We start from the raw sequence: 16955 nt of genomic DNA, 5'->3' as shown, positions 1-16955 counted from the left end.
GCTTCGGCTCTGCATATCCGTGCGGATGAATAGCGGTTACTGCTCATAAAACATTCACTACTAGGCTTAAGATATATAACCAGTTAAGATGGAAAGGATCTCAAGCTGACTAACTAGAAGTTACTGTAGCTATACACATAATAGACACAGTAGCACAGTAACAGTAGCAAAGCAAATAATGAAATTACTCTTCGTAATAGATCATGCTTTAAAAAGAACTCTGTTAGAGAGCTATGGAAATTTATCCATTCAATAAAATACCTTACTCACTCAGTTGAGAGTTGAGTAAAACTCCATCTCTGCGTCGCTTTTACAACATTTGAAATCCCATCCTTTTCATCATCTTCGAAAAGCCAAGCCAATCTTGATTCTCGTTTTACTATATGAACTCTGTCGCGTTCTCTTTTTGCCAGAAGATTCCCCAGAGGTTCGAGATTCAGCTGCTCTTTGTCCACCTTTCAACTAACATGCCACTCCTTCACCAATCACCTATAGGCCTACAAGTAGCTGGAACACGTTACGCACACACATATATAATATGTGATGACGCGTTCTAACGTCATCATCAAGTGCTGTAAAGTTTTTCTTCTTTTCTTTTTTTAAATGTATACATTTATAACACTATACTTTGTTTAAATTGTTTTATATTACCTTTGCATCAAATAATAAAAACTAGTTAACGCTGCTGTGAGGAAGCGGCCGTGGGAGACATCTCTCTGCCGTTATCAATCTCTCTCCATTTTCCCTCTTTTTGAAAGTCGTGAAAACACTATTGTGGAGTTTTTCTTTTGCTATTTTAGCAAATGGAAACACAAAGAAATATATTTAATGTTATTTTTCTTTCACCGCTATAGAAGTATACCCAACTATGACAACCGGTACTTGCGCTTCTAACCCAGAAATGGGTCTATTAACTCGTTATTTAATTTTTGTTAATTTTGCACAAAAAAAGTTACAGTGTAGGCCTACCAGTTTGCACAAATCTTTCTTGATCACCAAATCATCTTATTAGTTTTATTCTGAAGCATGTGACTGAGGCTGCTGAAAACTCACAGGAATTATTCAAATAAATTGTAATGTTTCACAATATTGTGGTTTTAACTATATTATTTATAAAATAAATGTAGCTTTGACAAATGTCCAAGAGTCTTCTTTCAAAAACTAAATTTTTCCATTCCCAAACTTTTGAAAAGTAGTGTACATATTTTATTTAAATCATGTCACACTTATATTAGCAGGATCCCGATTATATTTCTATCAGCATAAGCATGTTGCATATTCTAGAAAAAGCTTCCAACCAACAGTATTTTTTTTCTTTGCTAAAACCGATTTTTAATTTTAGGGAGTTAATTTTGGACTGCAGAAACAAACAGATCTCTACTACCACCACCTGCCCAAAACAAGGTAGTACTAAATAAGAACCAATAAAAATGTCTTGATTTACCACCAGCAAATAAATCACCAAAAGCAAAAATTACATATGAGAGAGAAAGAACAGAGCAACAGATTTTAGAACTGGTAAATTGTTTATTCCTTATTTTTTGAAGGTTTACCATTTTCTTAATTTTATAGAAAACGGAGAAAAAAAATTGCCTTTTACAAACATTTACAAATAAATGACAAGTGGCTGTACAAATAGTAACTGAAGGAGAAAGACCAAAAGAAAGGAGGGAGGGAGAGTTGATTCACCACCATCAACTTATAGTTGAAGTAAAAACATCCAGTTTTAAGATGACTGCCATGCAAACTTTGTGCTTGATCAAAAATTATCCCAAAATGCAAGCTATCCCATCCTTTCCTCTTTCTTACCACAGGCACAAAGTTTACAAACATAATTAATAAATGCATTTAACAAATTAATTCTTTAAAAAAGCATCATTATTTTGCCCATTTTTATTAGTGTCCATGTCTGCGTTATAGACAGTGCTGTCAGTGAAAGCTAAGGCAGATTGTTAGCACATGTACAGGCTAGGAAGAGGGTCGGTCGGGGTGAAACATCAAAAGGTCAAAGGTGAAGTGCTATTTGATACGCAGCAATTCGAGCTGATCCTGGTACTCGGTGAAGAGTCTCTGGAACCGCAAATTCTGACCAATCACAGGCAGCACCTCTGTCAGCAGATCCCTCTTTCTCAGACCCTGAAATAGACACAGAAGAGAGTGAAGCCTTGTGAATTCTGTAAACATGCTTGAATGTTAAAAAAAAGAAAATAATTATTTTACATTATACAACTCTCTTCCCTCTCTGTCAGTATTGCTCTATTTAGTTCTGATTTCTATGAAGCCCCTCCTTCTGAAAAGTACAATGTGCTTTGACTGGACGGCTGGACCAGTGCGTTGTGATTGGTCAACCACTTCGAGCGTGTTTTGGTAATGTCACGGTCCTTACCATAACCACAAGTTTCAACCAACACACTACTAACATAACTCAATCAGACCTCGCTCCTTTTTTGCATATGCCTTGGGCGGGAATTATTTAAATGAGCAATACTGTGATGTGTACGTTCCCGGAAGTAAACTCAAGACTACAATCGGGGTGTTTTAGGGAGATCAAAAACAGTGCTTACATGGAGAACTCCATTTGGACTTTCTTTTACTTGCTCAAACAGCAACATTGCACACTGAAGAAAGTTGAAGAAAAAAAGAAGCACAATAGTTCCTATTTAAATACAAGAAAAAAAAAAAAATACCAGAACTGTCGGCTCCCATGAGCTGCTGCTGGATTTGTGAACTGGTCCCAGTAAATCCTGACATAGTTCCCTTAACCTCTGCTCATAACCTGCAAAGATACACACCAAGTTATTTCTCAGTGGGCAGCATTTTAATTTCTAATGGACCCTTTTGACTGTCCTTTTTTTTTTTACCAACTCACCCTCGTTTACGAGGAAACGTGCGTAGATGAGAAGCCAGTGTCTGTACTCGCTTGCTGAGAGGAGGATAAGCGCAGAGGAGAGCTGGTTCTCCAAGAAGGCCAGAGTTATTCCCTGCTGCAAGTTGTGAGGAGTCGATGACAAGCGAGATGCCAACCGCCCCGCACTGAGAGAGACAAAAGTGAGACGGTTACTCAAGAATACAAGAATCAGACAGCAGCATTAGCAGAGCACAGCAATCACTATTACCTCAGATTACGGCCCTGTGTGAGGGCCAGTGGCCCCATGGAGCCCAGAGCATCCTGAGAGGACAAGCAATTGCGGAAGTCTGCACACTGTACCAGAGAGTCCTGCTTATCTGCGATCAAATTCCTGTTAGATATGAAGAGAAAAGACACTAAATATCAGCGAGCGAACAATCATAGTGGCCCAAAAAAGTATTGGTTGCATGTTAGTGGAACTTGACTTAATACATGGTTTGTGTCACTCACCAGGTCTCCAGCGATGTGTTGAAGCAGTATGTTTTTCCATTTGACAACGCCACCACAGCTACTCCTTGCTGGGTCAAAAGAGACTGACTTACTGTGGCGTCTGTGCCTGGAGAGAGAGATAAGGTATAATATTTCAGGTGATTTAAGATAAAGAATAAGTAAAGATAGTAATTTTCACAGGAAAACTTTTTCTCTTTTCTCATGTAATTCAGCACTTCGTGTTACACTACCATTCAAAAGTTTGTGGTAGGTAAAGGTTTTTGGAAAGAAAGTATCTTATACACGCAAAGGCTGCATTAAAAAAACACTAATACTTTATTCCTGCAAATCTTGTTTCTTGTTGTTGTTGTTTTGTTTTTTGTGTGGTGCAAGGGGAGGCTCTGTGAGCACACAAAATCTTGTTGTACCTCTACAGTGCAATGACAATAAAGGCTATTCTATTCTATTCAAAGCTGAATTTTCCGCATAATTACTTTTATTAAAGTCTTCAGCGTCACATGATTCTTCAGAAATCATTCAGTAACACTTAACAATAAGGTTCATTAGTTAACTACCTTAGTTAACATGAACTAAGAATGAACTATACTTCTTCAGCATTTATTAATCTTAGTTAATATTAATTTCAACATTTCCTAATCTTGGTTAATATTAATTTCAACATTTCCTAATAAGTTATTAAAATCAAAGGATGTATTTGTTAACATAGTTAATGCACTGTGAACTTGCATTAACAAACAATGAACAGCTGTATTTTTATTTTCTTCAAATCAATTTTGTAAACAGTTGCTCTGGTGGAAATTAATTTTTGGTGGAATATTTTAGTGGAAAGTGTGATAATTAGTTTTTATCAGAATTCAATGAATGGAAAGTTGAAAAGAACAGCATTTATTTGAAATTCAAATCTTTATAAATGCAATGCAACGCAACATTTTTATAAATAAAACGAATTATTCACTATAATTTTTGATAAATTTAATGTGGTCTAATTGAATAAAAGTATTAAATTCTTTACAAAAAAAACCCTTATAGTTTTAAATGCAATTTTACATAACTCATCTAAAATATGGTAAAATGCTGCTGTAGAACATGAGTAGGAAAACCTACATTTGCTCAAATATAATGTCCAAACGAAGAGCGTTTAGAATAGTTCACAACAGTTCTGTTCACTTACATGAAAGTTCTTTTCAGTAGACTGTGGAAAGCGTTAGCCTTGACTCTTATACACAGTCTATGCTAAATCTATGCTCATACTTTTTGCTAAATTCTCCTGTTCATTCCCATGGCATATTGTGCAAAGAGTTTACTACAGTAAATAAGAGGGTGGAGCTTAGCAAAGGGTCAATCAATAAGCTCCACAAAAAGAAATAAAAAGGAGGAAGAGCATATTAACTTATTCAAGAAAGAAAACAAAATCACACCTGATAAGATTGGATTCAGAGATTCATTTTTGACCAAAGCTGTCTGTTTCTGAACATCCCTGCAGAAAAAAAAGACAATACCAGCCATTTAACATCATGTCTAGACCTTTCAGATTTTACTTAATCACTGACCTTTAAAAAAAGAAGTCACAAATCAAACTGGCCAAGTTTTAACAAACAAATGACTTGTCTTGACTTCTCTATTGAGAATTGGAGAGGATGGGTCAGTACCAGACAGACAGCGTGGCTGATGCCGTCAGCGCCATGACGAAGTGGCCTGAGCAATGAAGTGCTGACATGGGGGCGGGCAACATGATGGATGGAATCAGCCTCCGTCCGCATGCAGTGAAGACAGAAAGTGTGCGGTCCTCGCATGCTACGGCAACAACATCACTATGAAAAGAGAAAGAGAAGGTCGTTTTAGTTGAAATATCAAAATCAGGTGTAAACCAGTGCGTTTTAAAGTGCCCCTATTATGCTATTTTAAAGGCTTCTGATTTTGTTTTGGAGTCTCCTACACTTTACATGCATCAAAGGTCAAAAAACACTTTAATTTTCTCATAATATACATTGCACATAATTTTTCAATGATTCAAACGACTCATTGGATGAATCAGTCTCTCCAAATTCCTCCTTTTCCGCGAGCTACTCTTCTCTGATTGGCCAGACGTTGTGATTGGTCTACCGCGTACACCGCGTGTTTCGGAAGCTCAACAGCTATTACCATAAGTGAACTTCAGCTCCATCCGGAGGCTTTTTAGAGCTCAGGAATTGTACAAACTGTAAAGACAGTAACGATGGCGTCGATTTTACTATATGAATCCGAGCGCGAGTCCGATTTTGAAACATTGGAAGAAATAGTTATTCAATACAAACCTCCATCGCAAGGACGACTCGAGCAGGACGTTTCTCAATGATACGCTACTCAGTTTGAGCTTTGAGGTACATTATGAGATGTTGCAACTGTAATTCCTCACCATCAGCTTTAACAAGTGTATGTATATTTCCTAATTTATGGTGCTGCACATTCGAGAAATGCATCAATAAGCCGAGCACTAACGTGAATGACTGATGTAAAGTTAAAGTTTGAAAAACACATCTTGCTCCATCCTTTATCATTACTCAAAGTAGTAAGAACGACACACACAATCTGCATAGACAGTTTTGGGTAATAGTGGCCCACAACTGATTTCCAGAACTATTTCAGTAAGACAGTAATAATGTGAGTTAGCCGGTTTGTCGAAAACTCACACAATATAAACACAAAACCATGTATTTTGAACACCTGGTAGAAAATATATACATCTATAATTAATAATACTTACAGGTTGTGATTCTGAGGAGCAAGCTAATCCAAATAAACTGAGTAATGACCCATCTTTTCAGAGCAAGGGTTTTGCGAATCCCACGTTGAACTCCGAGATTTAAGAAGCAGACGTTAGTAAAATTACGTGTTTGAAGGCGGGATACGTTGTTCGCGGGCGGAAAACGTACAAAATAGGCGGCGGGCATTATGCAAATATCTTTTCTAGTGACGTAGAACTGTCCTGCAGTGAGATTCGAATAAAAAAACTAGTCTTTAGGCGGTTCACAAGTAGATTCTCTCTTTTGGGATACAATAATTTTATATATCATGCACTTTCGACTTACAACTTTGCAGATCGTTTACATTCACAAACAGCTATATTACACACTGCATGAAAGGGAATATTCGAAAAAAACATAATGGGGGCACTTTAATACGTAACATACTCACCTGCTCCCTGTGGCTATGATGATGCGACTGGGCAGAAGCGTGTCCCACTCTCTGCCCTCTCTGCTCCATTTGAGCTGACTGAGACGAGCTCCAGACACCACAGAGACATCGTTCTCCACCTCCAGATATGTGATGGAGTCTGTGCCCACCTGAACATGCAGGTCAATTTTGCTTTTATTATTAGTAGCTGATTTGAATCCTCTAATAGCTATTTTTCATCCAGCAATGGCATGGAGTCTACTTTTGCATTTCATTACATCAGCACTATTACCGGTACATATATAGTACTTGAGCTTCCTGTTTACACAATATAATCTATTGAGAGCATTAATTGTGAACACAGGACTGATATCTTAGTTGTAGAAAGTGCTTGTCCCATACCTGAGTGCTGAATGATTTCCGTATGGATGGGGTAGGAAGTTTTAACGCCACTACAGGTGTCACTAATCGAGATGGCTCCTTTTCCACTGAGACCGGAGTCTACAAGAGAGAGAGGAGACCAATTAGAAATCAGTAAACAAAATTCATCTTTGATGCCCATGCCCACTCACATAAGAGACCCTCAGGTCTCTTCTCTATACAAAAAAAGATAATAGTAGAGATTATAGATTATAACGGTCATTGTCTATTAGTGTAGATTTTTTCTACGAATTTTATATAGAATAGGAACGAAAAATTCTACAAATGAACAAATACACATGTACACAACTGTTCAAAAGATTAGGGTCAGTAATATTTCTTTTTTTAATTAATACTTATTCAGCAAGGATTACATTTATATTTCAAATAAATGCTGCTCTGTTGAACTTGAATAAAAGAACTAAAATAAGAACTAAAATATACCTTTAAATATATATATTATAAAAAAAAATTAATCGTACAGACCCCAAACTGTTGAAAAGTAGTGTATAATATGTAAAAAAAATGCTGTATGTAAATACATATATTCATATATATAAATCATATTATATACTGCATGTTAAAAAATTATCTAACTTTTCCATCAAATTACAGGTAATATAGTACAAAATTAAACCAAATGATACTATAAAAAATATTTCAGCAGAAGTGCTTTATGCAAACAGAATGCTGCGCTTTAGCCGTTACAGTTTTCACAGTCAAACCCTCTGATAAAAGAGTACATTTCAAAACTGTTGTTTTACAAACATATCTCGAGAAAAGGAAATGTCACCTGTGGGATGGGCTGTGATATGGGCATCATCATTTTGGCATCTTTCCTTGGCCTTCCCTTCTTCCTTTTCTCTACCACCTCTCCTCCCTCCATCTCTACCTTCCTCTTGACCAAAGAGAGTGATTTCACCATGTTTTTGTCCTCACTGTCGCTGCTGGTTTCATCTTTTACTTTCAGCTCCTTCGCAGAGCTGTTGTCTTTAACCCTAAGACAGAACCACAAAACAACTTCAGTTTTTTTAAGTTCAGTTTGGAAGAACACCCCAGTTATCATGGAGACATTATTACCTGTCAAGTGGGGTGATGCCTATAGTGATGGGTACGCTAGTGACCCCTGGTGTTGCCTTTGACCTTTCAGTAAATCGTGAATCCAGTGCTTTCATGGGCTCCATTTTGGAGGCAGACGTCAACAGCAGATTTGATTTCATAGCGATTGAGTTTACAGGTGCAGGTCCACTGAAAGAGAGAATTAGATTTTTACAAAGTATGGGGCGAGAGAGAGGGTGGAATGGGACATGACCCCTACATTACATACACATACACTTACCTGTCCTTGTTTTCTTCCGCAGTTTTGTTGGGAGAGGTGGTGGTGGGGTCGTGGGAGGGTCGCAGGCCGAGTGAGTTGGCCGTGCTGGAATCTGAAGAGATCTGAGGGGTGAGCTGGGTAGATGCGGACGACCCCGGCAAGATCGGCACGCTGTTAAACAATGCTGGTGAGAAGTCCCTGGGTAAAAGAAAGAAAGATTCAGCCACTGACTGCGTGCAGTGGTATAGGTGAGTGATAATTTTAGACGTGTTGGAGTGTGCGTTTCTTACCCAGTGTCGAGCTGTGCGATGCAGAGAGGTGTGATTCTTCTTCTCCCGTCTGCGGTTCTGGTCTCCACCTGCTTCTTTAAGAGGTTCTGCCCAATACAAACAAACGTGCCATTTGTTAAAGCAGACAAAGTGAAATATACAATGCTGTCACTGTAACTATTTACTTACTTTAATTCATGTATACTAATTGAAGTCCTGCAAACACATTCTTTGGAGACAAAAGTGTAAATATTCAAGCTCTCTAAACCACTCATTATGTGCATAAAGGCTGGCAGTAAGATTCTCCTAATTCATTTTCACATAGAGTAGTCCCAAAAACTACTTGTACACTTTTGGACTCTTAAGCCACATATAAAATATATGAATTTCATATATAATTAGATACCCAAGGCCATGTATCCACCAAAGTGTTTTAGCCAGCTAAAAACACCAGGCGCTCTTCTGAAAATGGCTAGCTGTGGTTTCTTGACAGCACTTAGTGCTGTGTTTTCGTTTAGTTTTTTCAGTTAAAATGCTTTGGCTACTATTATATGGAATATCCGTGGAAGTGTTACTAATATCTGATTTCACAGATAGTTTGTTTCTCACTCTGGCCCTTGTTAAGTATGAAGATATGGCTGAACCACGTAGAATAGAGAGGGCGGTCTGTGTAGTATTTGTCCCACCCCTCATTCACTGTGATTGGACGGCTGGATAATAAAAGTAACAGTGATGAGCGCTGTGTTTTACCCAAAGTTGTAAATTTTTCAACTCTCGATGCCCAGAAAAAAACTGCAATCTTGTGAAATAGATGCTGAGAACCTCGTCACGCTGCTAGCATTTTAAACTATGTGGTGCGACCATTGAAAACAATTGAAAAATGATGCTGGCCTTAAGAAAAACATGCTGGCTTTGGTGGACACTAAATATCTATTTAGCCTAAATATCAATCCAATTGGCATCTGCAAAGAAATTATGCTAGATAGTTTGGATTTTAAAAATATGACAGAGAGCAGAAAATTACACTTAGTAAACTTGCAAGTTAGCCATTGCTGGAGTTGGAAAATTGAGTAACCAAATTATTTACCCAATCATTTTTTTGTATATGGACTATTTTAATCATTTGCTGTGTGTATTGTTTCTTCTGACCTTCCTGATGTCCTCCAGGGACTCTCCGTTGAGCACATTGGTGAGTTTGGGCGTCTGGTTCTCATGACCGCTTCCCTGGGCCCCGTTTGGGTTCGGGTTCCTCTGCCGTTCCTGCTGATACTTGAGCATTTCTGGGTTCTCAATGATTGTGCTGGCAAGCTGCGACTCCATCGTGATGGCCAGACTCTTTCCATAGATGTTCTGATGAATAGCATTCTACAAAAAGATATACAGAAATCTTACTTTGGAGACTCAAGTCTTTTCCAACACCTTGGTCGTTTTTGTGCATGCATGTGTGCAGTTTTGAAGAGTAACTAATTAAAAGTATCGAAGCTATTAAGCCATTTACGTTTTCAACATTACATTTTCATGTCCCTAAACATGACGCGAAATAAAACAAACTGATTGGCTGCTTTAAATGAAAGTCAGATGGCATCTAGGCGGCCAATGAAAGCTGCTATGAAGTCCAGAACTTCTGCTGTCAAACTGAACTTAAGGTATATGGGTACACAATGCTAAATGTGTGCAACATAAATATAACTTTTTTTGGGCCAAATAAATACTTTTTTTCAATATAATCTTATAATCATATAATTTAAAAGTTATTGTTGCCTTAAAAACTGCAATGTTAGCTACTTCTGTTAGTTAACTTCGTAGTTTCTCCCAACACTGGTGTGTTTGTGTGTTTTCTCCACCTTTTCCTCTTCATTCAAGGGATCACCCAGTTCATCCTGTGAGAAGTCCAGAAAGGCCACAGTCCCATCCATGGAGCACACCAGAAGTCCCAGCCCATTCAGTGTCCTGAGAGATACAATCCGTACACAACACTCATGCAAGATCAGCAATCATCAGGTGGATATAAGTTTTTACCCCACAACAATGTCTACGATGCTTTACAAAGCTTGGAAAATAGAAAAGTGGTTTTCTTACCACGTAATATCCATAATAGATTTATCAAAGAGGTCATGGATGACAACCAGGGGACGCTTGAGTGAGGTGAGCTGAAAAACAAGAGCAGGACAACAGATTCAAAGTGCGTTATCTTAACATTCACAAATCCCACCCGTACACTGCAGGAAGATGTGACATTTTTCTGTCCTAATTGAAACCAAAATACTGTGTGAAACAAGAAAAACAAAATGAATCAGAACATATTATGTGGAGCTTTGGACCAGTGAGGTTTCACTGCGGGAGCCACTCCACAGTCCAGCGGGACTGACCAAATGCATTGTCATGGTTGCAGCTGGTTAGGACAAAAACTCATTAACACGGACGAGATGTGATTTATTGCTTTCTCATGTCAGTTGTCTGTTTTATATTGATTAAGCAATATTTTTTTAGCACAGCATAACTACAATTGTGTAAGATTTTTTTATTTTTATTCAATTGATCTAAAGTGACCGAAGACTTAATACTTTAGACATACTTTTACATTACCTTTATATTGCAAAATATTACATTGCTAAATAAATGCATTTCTTTTAAACTTTCTATCTATAAAATTGTGAAAAAAATAGCATCGGGGTTTACATGAAAATATTCATGTTTCTTGAACACCAAATTAATGATTTCTGATCGTTCAGCATATTAGAATGATTTCTGAAGGATCATGTGGCACTGAAGACTGGATTAATAGGTGAAAATTTTGCTTTTCCATCACAGGAATAAATTACATTTTAAAAAATATATAATTTGAAAAAAGTTATTTGAAATGAGTAATATTTCACTATACTAGTGTTTTACAGCATATTTGATCAAATAAATGCAGCTTTGGTGAGCGTAAGAAACAGTCTTTATACAATTGTATTAGTTTCCCTTAATTTTTCACAAATTAAACATTCTCTAATATTATTCATGGACGTGTGGCAGATGAAGGGTAACAATAAGGGGTGATAGTGAGAAGTGTCATACCCATACAGAGAGTGAGCGGTCCTTACTACCCACAGCACAGCAGCAGTACGGGCAGCTGGGTTTGGGTGTGCTGCCATTCTTCTGTTTTTTCTTAAAGATCTTAGGATTGAACTTCTGCAGAGAGATGGAGAGGAATTCATAAACCATTCAATAACATCAAAACAAAAGCATTTGCTGCAGTAAAAAAACACAATGAAGATTCCAATGCACGCTTTTCTGTGAAATATGAATGATTTGAGCCGACACTAACCACCACAGTAACAGCTTTTCGATGACCCACAAAATCCATGTTGGTTTTCCAGCCGTCGCGTTCGATGATCTGAGCTGTGGGCCCAGAATTATTCATGGCGTGAGCTGAAACCAGGTACTGACCATCTGGAGACCAGCTCAGCCTCAGCACGTGTGTGGTGCCGCCACACTGAATCAAAGCAAGAGAGAAGGAAAAAAAGAGTGCAGGGTCAAGTGCATGTAAACAACTTATAGAAGAAAAAAATAAGCAAAGCGAAGTTTAGTCTTACTTCACTAAACGGTTTGGTAATGTTTGTCTCCAGCTGCCAGTCCATGGTCCTCCAGACCTTCAGGCTGTGGTCATCTGCCTGAGAGGCGATGTACTTTCCAACGGGGTCCCACGTCAGGCCTTTCACCAGCCCAGTGTGTCCCTTTAAAGTCATCACAATCTCTGTGGCATACACATACAAAAGCAAATTCAAAAATGCAGTCTTTGATGCTTTGATTCAGAACTGAATTTATTAATACAGAAGCCAACATTTTCTAGATGCCATTAGAGTGGCAATAACAGTATTTAGGCACTTAAGCCACACTTAAAGGGTTAGTTCACTCCAACATTCTTTCATCAACTACTCGCTAGTAATGGGCGATATAAACGATATGCGATATAAACGATACAAAATTGGCCTACGATAGAGATTTTAATTCTATTGCACTATCGCGATAATGCATGACGCGATGACGCAATCTACCCGCGAAATTTAGAGCCACGAGCTGCAACCAGCTGAAACGGATCATATTCGTCGTCATCTTGAGTAAACATGGCTGAAAGCGAAACAGAGGAGCTGGTGAAAAAGATCGGTGCAACATCCATTATTTGGACTTGGTTCGGATTTAAGCCGTCCGACGAGCAGCAGCAAACTATACATTGTGCGTGGGGCAACAGTTCGGTAACACACACGACTAATCTGTTCTATCACCTCAAAACGAAACATGTCACTGAATACCAGCACGTATTCACAAAATAGTGATGTAAACACAAAATCTCTGTGTGTGCCGATTTTAAGATTCGTTGTTGTGTTGCTTTTTAACTGAGAAGACATCAGTTTTTCTGCCCTTTGCATCTTGTGTCCTTTAAAAAAAATAGCCAAACTAAAACTACATTTGATTTGGAGTGCCTTCTGCACTGTTTTGCACTTTTTACTGTCTATGGCATGGCACTACTGTAAATGAACTTTTATACTTGAAGCATTTTCTTTAAAGGTGAAACTCGAAAAAAATGTATATCATGCAAAAGTAAAAGGTGAAACTAATATATTATATAGACTCATTACATGCAAAGTGAGATATTAAAAGCCTTTATTTGTTATCATTTTGATGATTATGGCTTACAGCTTTATGAAAACCTTTTCACAATATTCTAATTTTGAATTTGGGGTTTCATAAGCTGCTAGCCATAATATAAACATTAGGGCTACTTAAAGTCTCTGCAGCTAGTGTAGGCCTACTTGAATTTTATTTATCTCCAACATTATGTTGTATAATTACAGTTTTGCACAATACATTTTCTCAAAACTACATAAACTGTTTCTTTCTTTCTTTCTTTAAAAAAAAAAAACATTTAGCAGTTGTTTGGCTTTGCTTAGGGTCTGTGTAACCTGTTCTGAAATGGTTTTATTATAATTTATATATCGTGATATATATCGTTATCGCAAGAGGCTGCAATGTATATCGCAATATGGATTTTAGGCCATATCGCCCATCCCTACTACTCGCCTTAATTTTGTTCCATACCTATTAGACTTTCATTCATCTTCAAAACACAAATGAATTTATGTCCCTCCATTGAAAATCAATCCTCCCAAACACTTCAGAACGCTCGAGATTATAAAATAAATCCATATGTATTGAGTGGTTTAATCCAAGTCTTATGAAGAGACACGATCACTTATATGATGAACAGATTTAATTTAGGCTTTTATTCACATGTAAACAAACATTGATCATCAAACATACATAGAGCACTCAAATTTGGTAAACAGAAGCATGTTTGCCTGACATGCGAGAACCAATGAAGTTCATTCTTGCATGTCACGCCAGCACGTTTGAGCTTCCACAAGAAACAATGTTGTTTCTGCACGTCAAGCAAGTTGAGATTCTTTTTTCTATATTTAAGGATCTAAATGAAATCTGTTCATCATATAAAGCGAGCGATCATGTCTCTTTAGAAGACTTATATTAAACATATTTATTGTTCAACTCTTTATGAACATTTTGAAGTGTCCGCGATTTGGATATACAGACTTTTTGTGGAGGGACAGAATCTCTCAGATTTAATAAAAAATATCTTCATTTGAAACGACATGAGAGTGCGTAATTGATGACATAATTTTTATTTTTGAGTAAACTAACCCTTTAATGTCATTGTATTAGAAACATACGGTATCACACCAAGCGGCATCTGCAAACAAATGACACTAGACTTTTCCTTAGATCTAAATTCACTTCTCACCTGGAAATTTTCGAGCGTTCCATATAACGATGGTATTATCCACACTGCAGGACGCGAGCCAGACATCATGAGGTGACCAGGCAACATCCATTACATCTGAATCAGATTTAGAGAAAACACCACATGTGCTTCACACAATGCCAAAAAACTGAGGACAATATCCAGCAATCACATGGGCAGCGTTTTTCTCCTCACCTCCCGTGTGGCTCCTCAGAATCATGACGCACCTCCACTGTTCCACATTAGCCAGTTTACTGCTGGATCCAAACACCGTGCTTGGACCTATGAAACTGTTCAACAAAAGAAATAACACAAAATGAGCGTCCACAAAAAAGGTCTGTGCGTGGATGGATTTGTGGCATCTTTTTGTGTTTTATAAACAAAAGAAAGACGTTTATAACAATCTGCGTTCAAAAACAGGGAAATAAACAGGGGGGGAGGGGGAGCAATGAAGGGAGGGATGTGTTTGTTTGGGTTGATATCAAATATCAAGTGTATTTTAGAAATCGCTTACTGCACCTTTAATTGTTATATAATTGTGATCAATGTGAAGTGTTTTAAAGTTGGTAAAAAAGTCAGCTTTACTCACGCCGCTCTCTTCCACACCATGACCAGTTTGTCGTCTCCTCCTGACGCCAGGTATAAGCCATTATTAGACCAGCGCACGCAATTCACACATGCTGAAATGCACAAAGTTACATAAAACATTTGATTAGATACAGAATATTCATCAGTGTCACACATGCTGTCTCACATTCTGTCAGTGCAGTTCATATCCACAGGAGTTTACAATACATTTAAGTGACAAGATATCTAGACAGTCTCTGAATTTTTCTTTTGAATGTTGGGAGCAAAATATGTGGTCTGAATGCAGCAAAATGAAGTATCAAGAGAACAACAATCCACAAATGTTCTTTATTAACCGGTACTTCATATATTTTAATCTTTAAAATAGAGATAAACAGGTAATACCTAAGTGATTGTCCATCTGACAAAGCAATTTGGGAATATTTTCGTTCTTCTCATCCTCTTCTCGAAGAACGGGGGCCATATTCCAGATGACCACTTTCCCAGAGTCCTCACCTGTTAGTTAGTGAACAAAGAAAATATTAGTTCCTGATGACAAACTACTAAATTAGGACTGAAATCAAACTACCTTTGACACACAAAAAAAGAGATTAATCTGAAAGCTATAGTATAGTTAGCCAAACGATAACAGGAACATATAAGCGGGTTAGATTTTTCACCTTGGCCACCTGTAGCAAACTTGGTTCCATCTGGATGGATATCAACTGAGAATATTGGTTTACCTGAAAACAAAAACACTCTTAGAACACAAATGCAGTTTGAAAATACTTGTCTAACAAGGTCAAAGAGTCGAAGAGGTCTAAATATTCAATGATAGAACAACAAATGCACTGTATACAATACTTGCAGTTCAAAGAAGGTTAAAATACAAATATGGCCACGTTAGCATATAACAGATACAAACAATGTCACATGGTTGATTTAATCTGTTCATTATGAACAGATCGTCTCTTAAAGTACATAAATGATTCTTAATGTTAACAGTGCAATAACAGTCATCAGCTCCAGCTTGATCGACCCATGTCATGTCTACCTGGCTGTCTTTTGAAACTTCAAAATGGGTGGTGTGCACTGTGCACATCATCATGGGTGGCTTCTTAAAAACCAGCCAAGCTATAAAAAAAGAATTAAAAAACAGCCGATTACTATGATTCTCATTGCGCTAAAATGTGCAGAAAAGAATTCTAGCGCAATCACAGCACTGGAGAAGAGACCCGATCCGTCTCTACATAACAAAAGCTCAAGTTGAAGCCCCGGATTCTTGCACAAACACACACAGTCGGGCTGCTGCTCTCACCATTGTGATTGACCCAACTCGGCTTCAGGAGCTTCATCTTCACGCTGTTCAAGTATAAAACCGCCGTTTGCAACCCGCGATCTCCTTCTGTGCTTCCGAGGAGAATCGTTTCCAGCGTCCAGCCTCCCGCCCGGCCGTTTAAGTGCTGCGGCTCATCCGTTACTTTGTTGCTCAGTTAAACTCCATGTCTGTCTCTCTCTCTCTCGCTCGCTCTCATCACTCTGAGCGTGAAGCTGCAGCAACTGAAGTCACGCCGGAAGTTCGCCGTCTTCATCGAAGTTCCCTTGGAAACAAAGAATCAACGTGTTTGTTCCTTATTTACATTCATTCATTTAGCAGAAGCCGTCATTAAAAAAAGATTGACAAAGGAAGAAAAACACAAACACACGCGTAAATGAGCTAGTAATGACAGCAGTAACACATTATATAAGTAGCCTATACCTCAGTAGCAGAGAGAGAAAATAGAAATATAACAGAAATAAAAAAATTGTGTTCAGGGGGATTTCACTTCATAAAAATTGTATAATTGGTGACTATATTTAAATTTCTATCTATCTAGGCTATCTATCTATCTATCTATCTATCTATCTATCTATCTATCTATCTATCTATCTATCTCCGTTTTGTCATGTTTCTACAGTTCATAATGAAGCACGGTTGATTAAAAACTACTTTATGTTTCTAGACAAAAATGTATAGAGAAAACAAGGATTGACATTTTCTTTGAGGACAGTAAGTTAGGCTAATGTCAT

General features: G+C 37.8%; 1 protein-coding gene across 1 annotated transcript; it reads right to left on the bottom strand.

Moving 5' to 3' along the window:
- Window positions 1-1511: 1511 nt before the first annotated feature.
- Window positions 1512-16495, bottom strand: hira (histone cell cycle regulator a). The gene is made up of 25 exons (XM_079608570.1): window positions 16204-16495; window positions 15566-15628; window positions 15291-15401; window positions 14908-14998; window positions 14514-14608; window positions 14319-14414; window positions 12097-12257; window positions 11829-11996; window positions 11579-11692; window positions 10598-10668; window positions 10363-10468; window positions 9668-9883; window positions 8540-8625; window positions 8271-8447; window positions 8012-8179; window positions 7725-7929; window positions 6914-7012; window positions 6533-6681; window positions 5008-5169; window positions 4777-4835; window positions 3359-3464; window positions 3117-3239; window positions 2870-3033; window positions 2688-2776; window positions 1512-2136 (listed from the first exon to the last, which is right to left on the bottom strand). Exons 1-25 carry the CDS (start codon window positions 16238-16240, stop codon window positions 2020-2022), a joined length of 3033 nt encoding a protein of 1010 aa, XP_079464696.1. The 5' UTR covers window positions 16241-16495; the 3' UTR covers window positions 1512-2019.
- Window positions 16496-16955: the final 460 nt, after the last annotated feature.

Source organism: Phoxinus phoxinus (assembly GCF_949152265.1).
Source record: "Phoxinus phoxinus genome assembly, chromosome: 3".
Classification (NCBI taxonomy): Eukaryota; Metazoa; Chordata; class Actinopteri; order Cypriniformes; family Leuciscidae; genus Phoxinus; species Phoxinus phoxinus.
The sequence above is the reverse complement of the archived record's forward strand: the minus strand, read 5'-3'. Positions and strand labels throughout refer to the sequence as shown.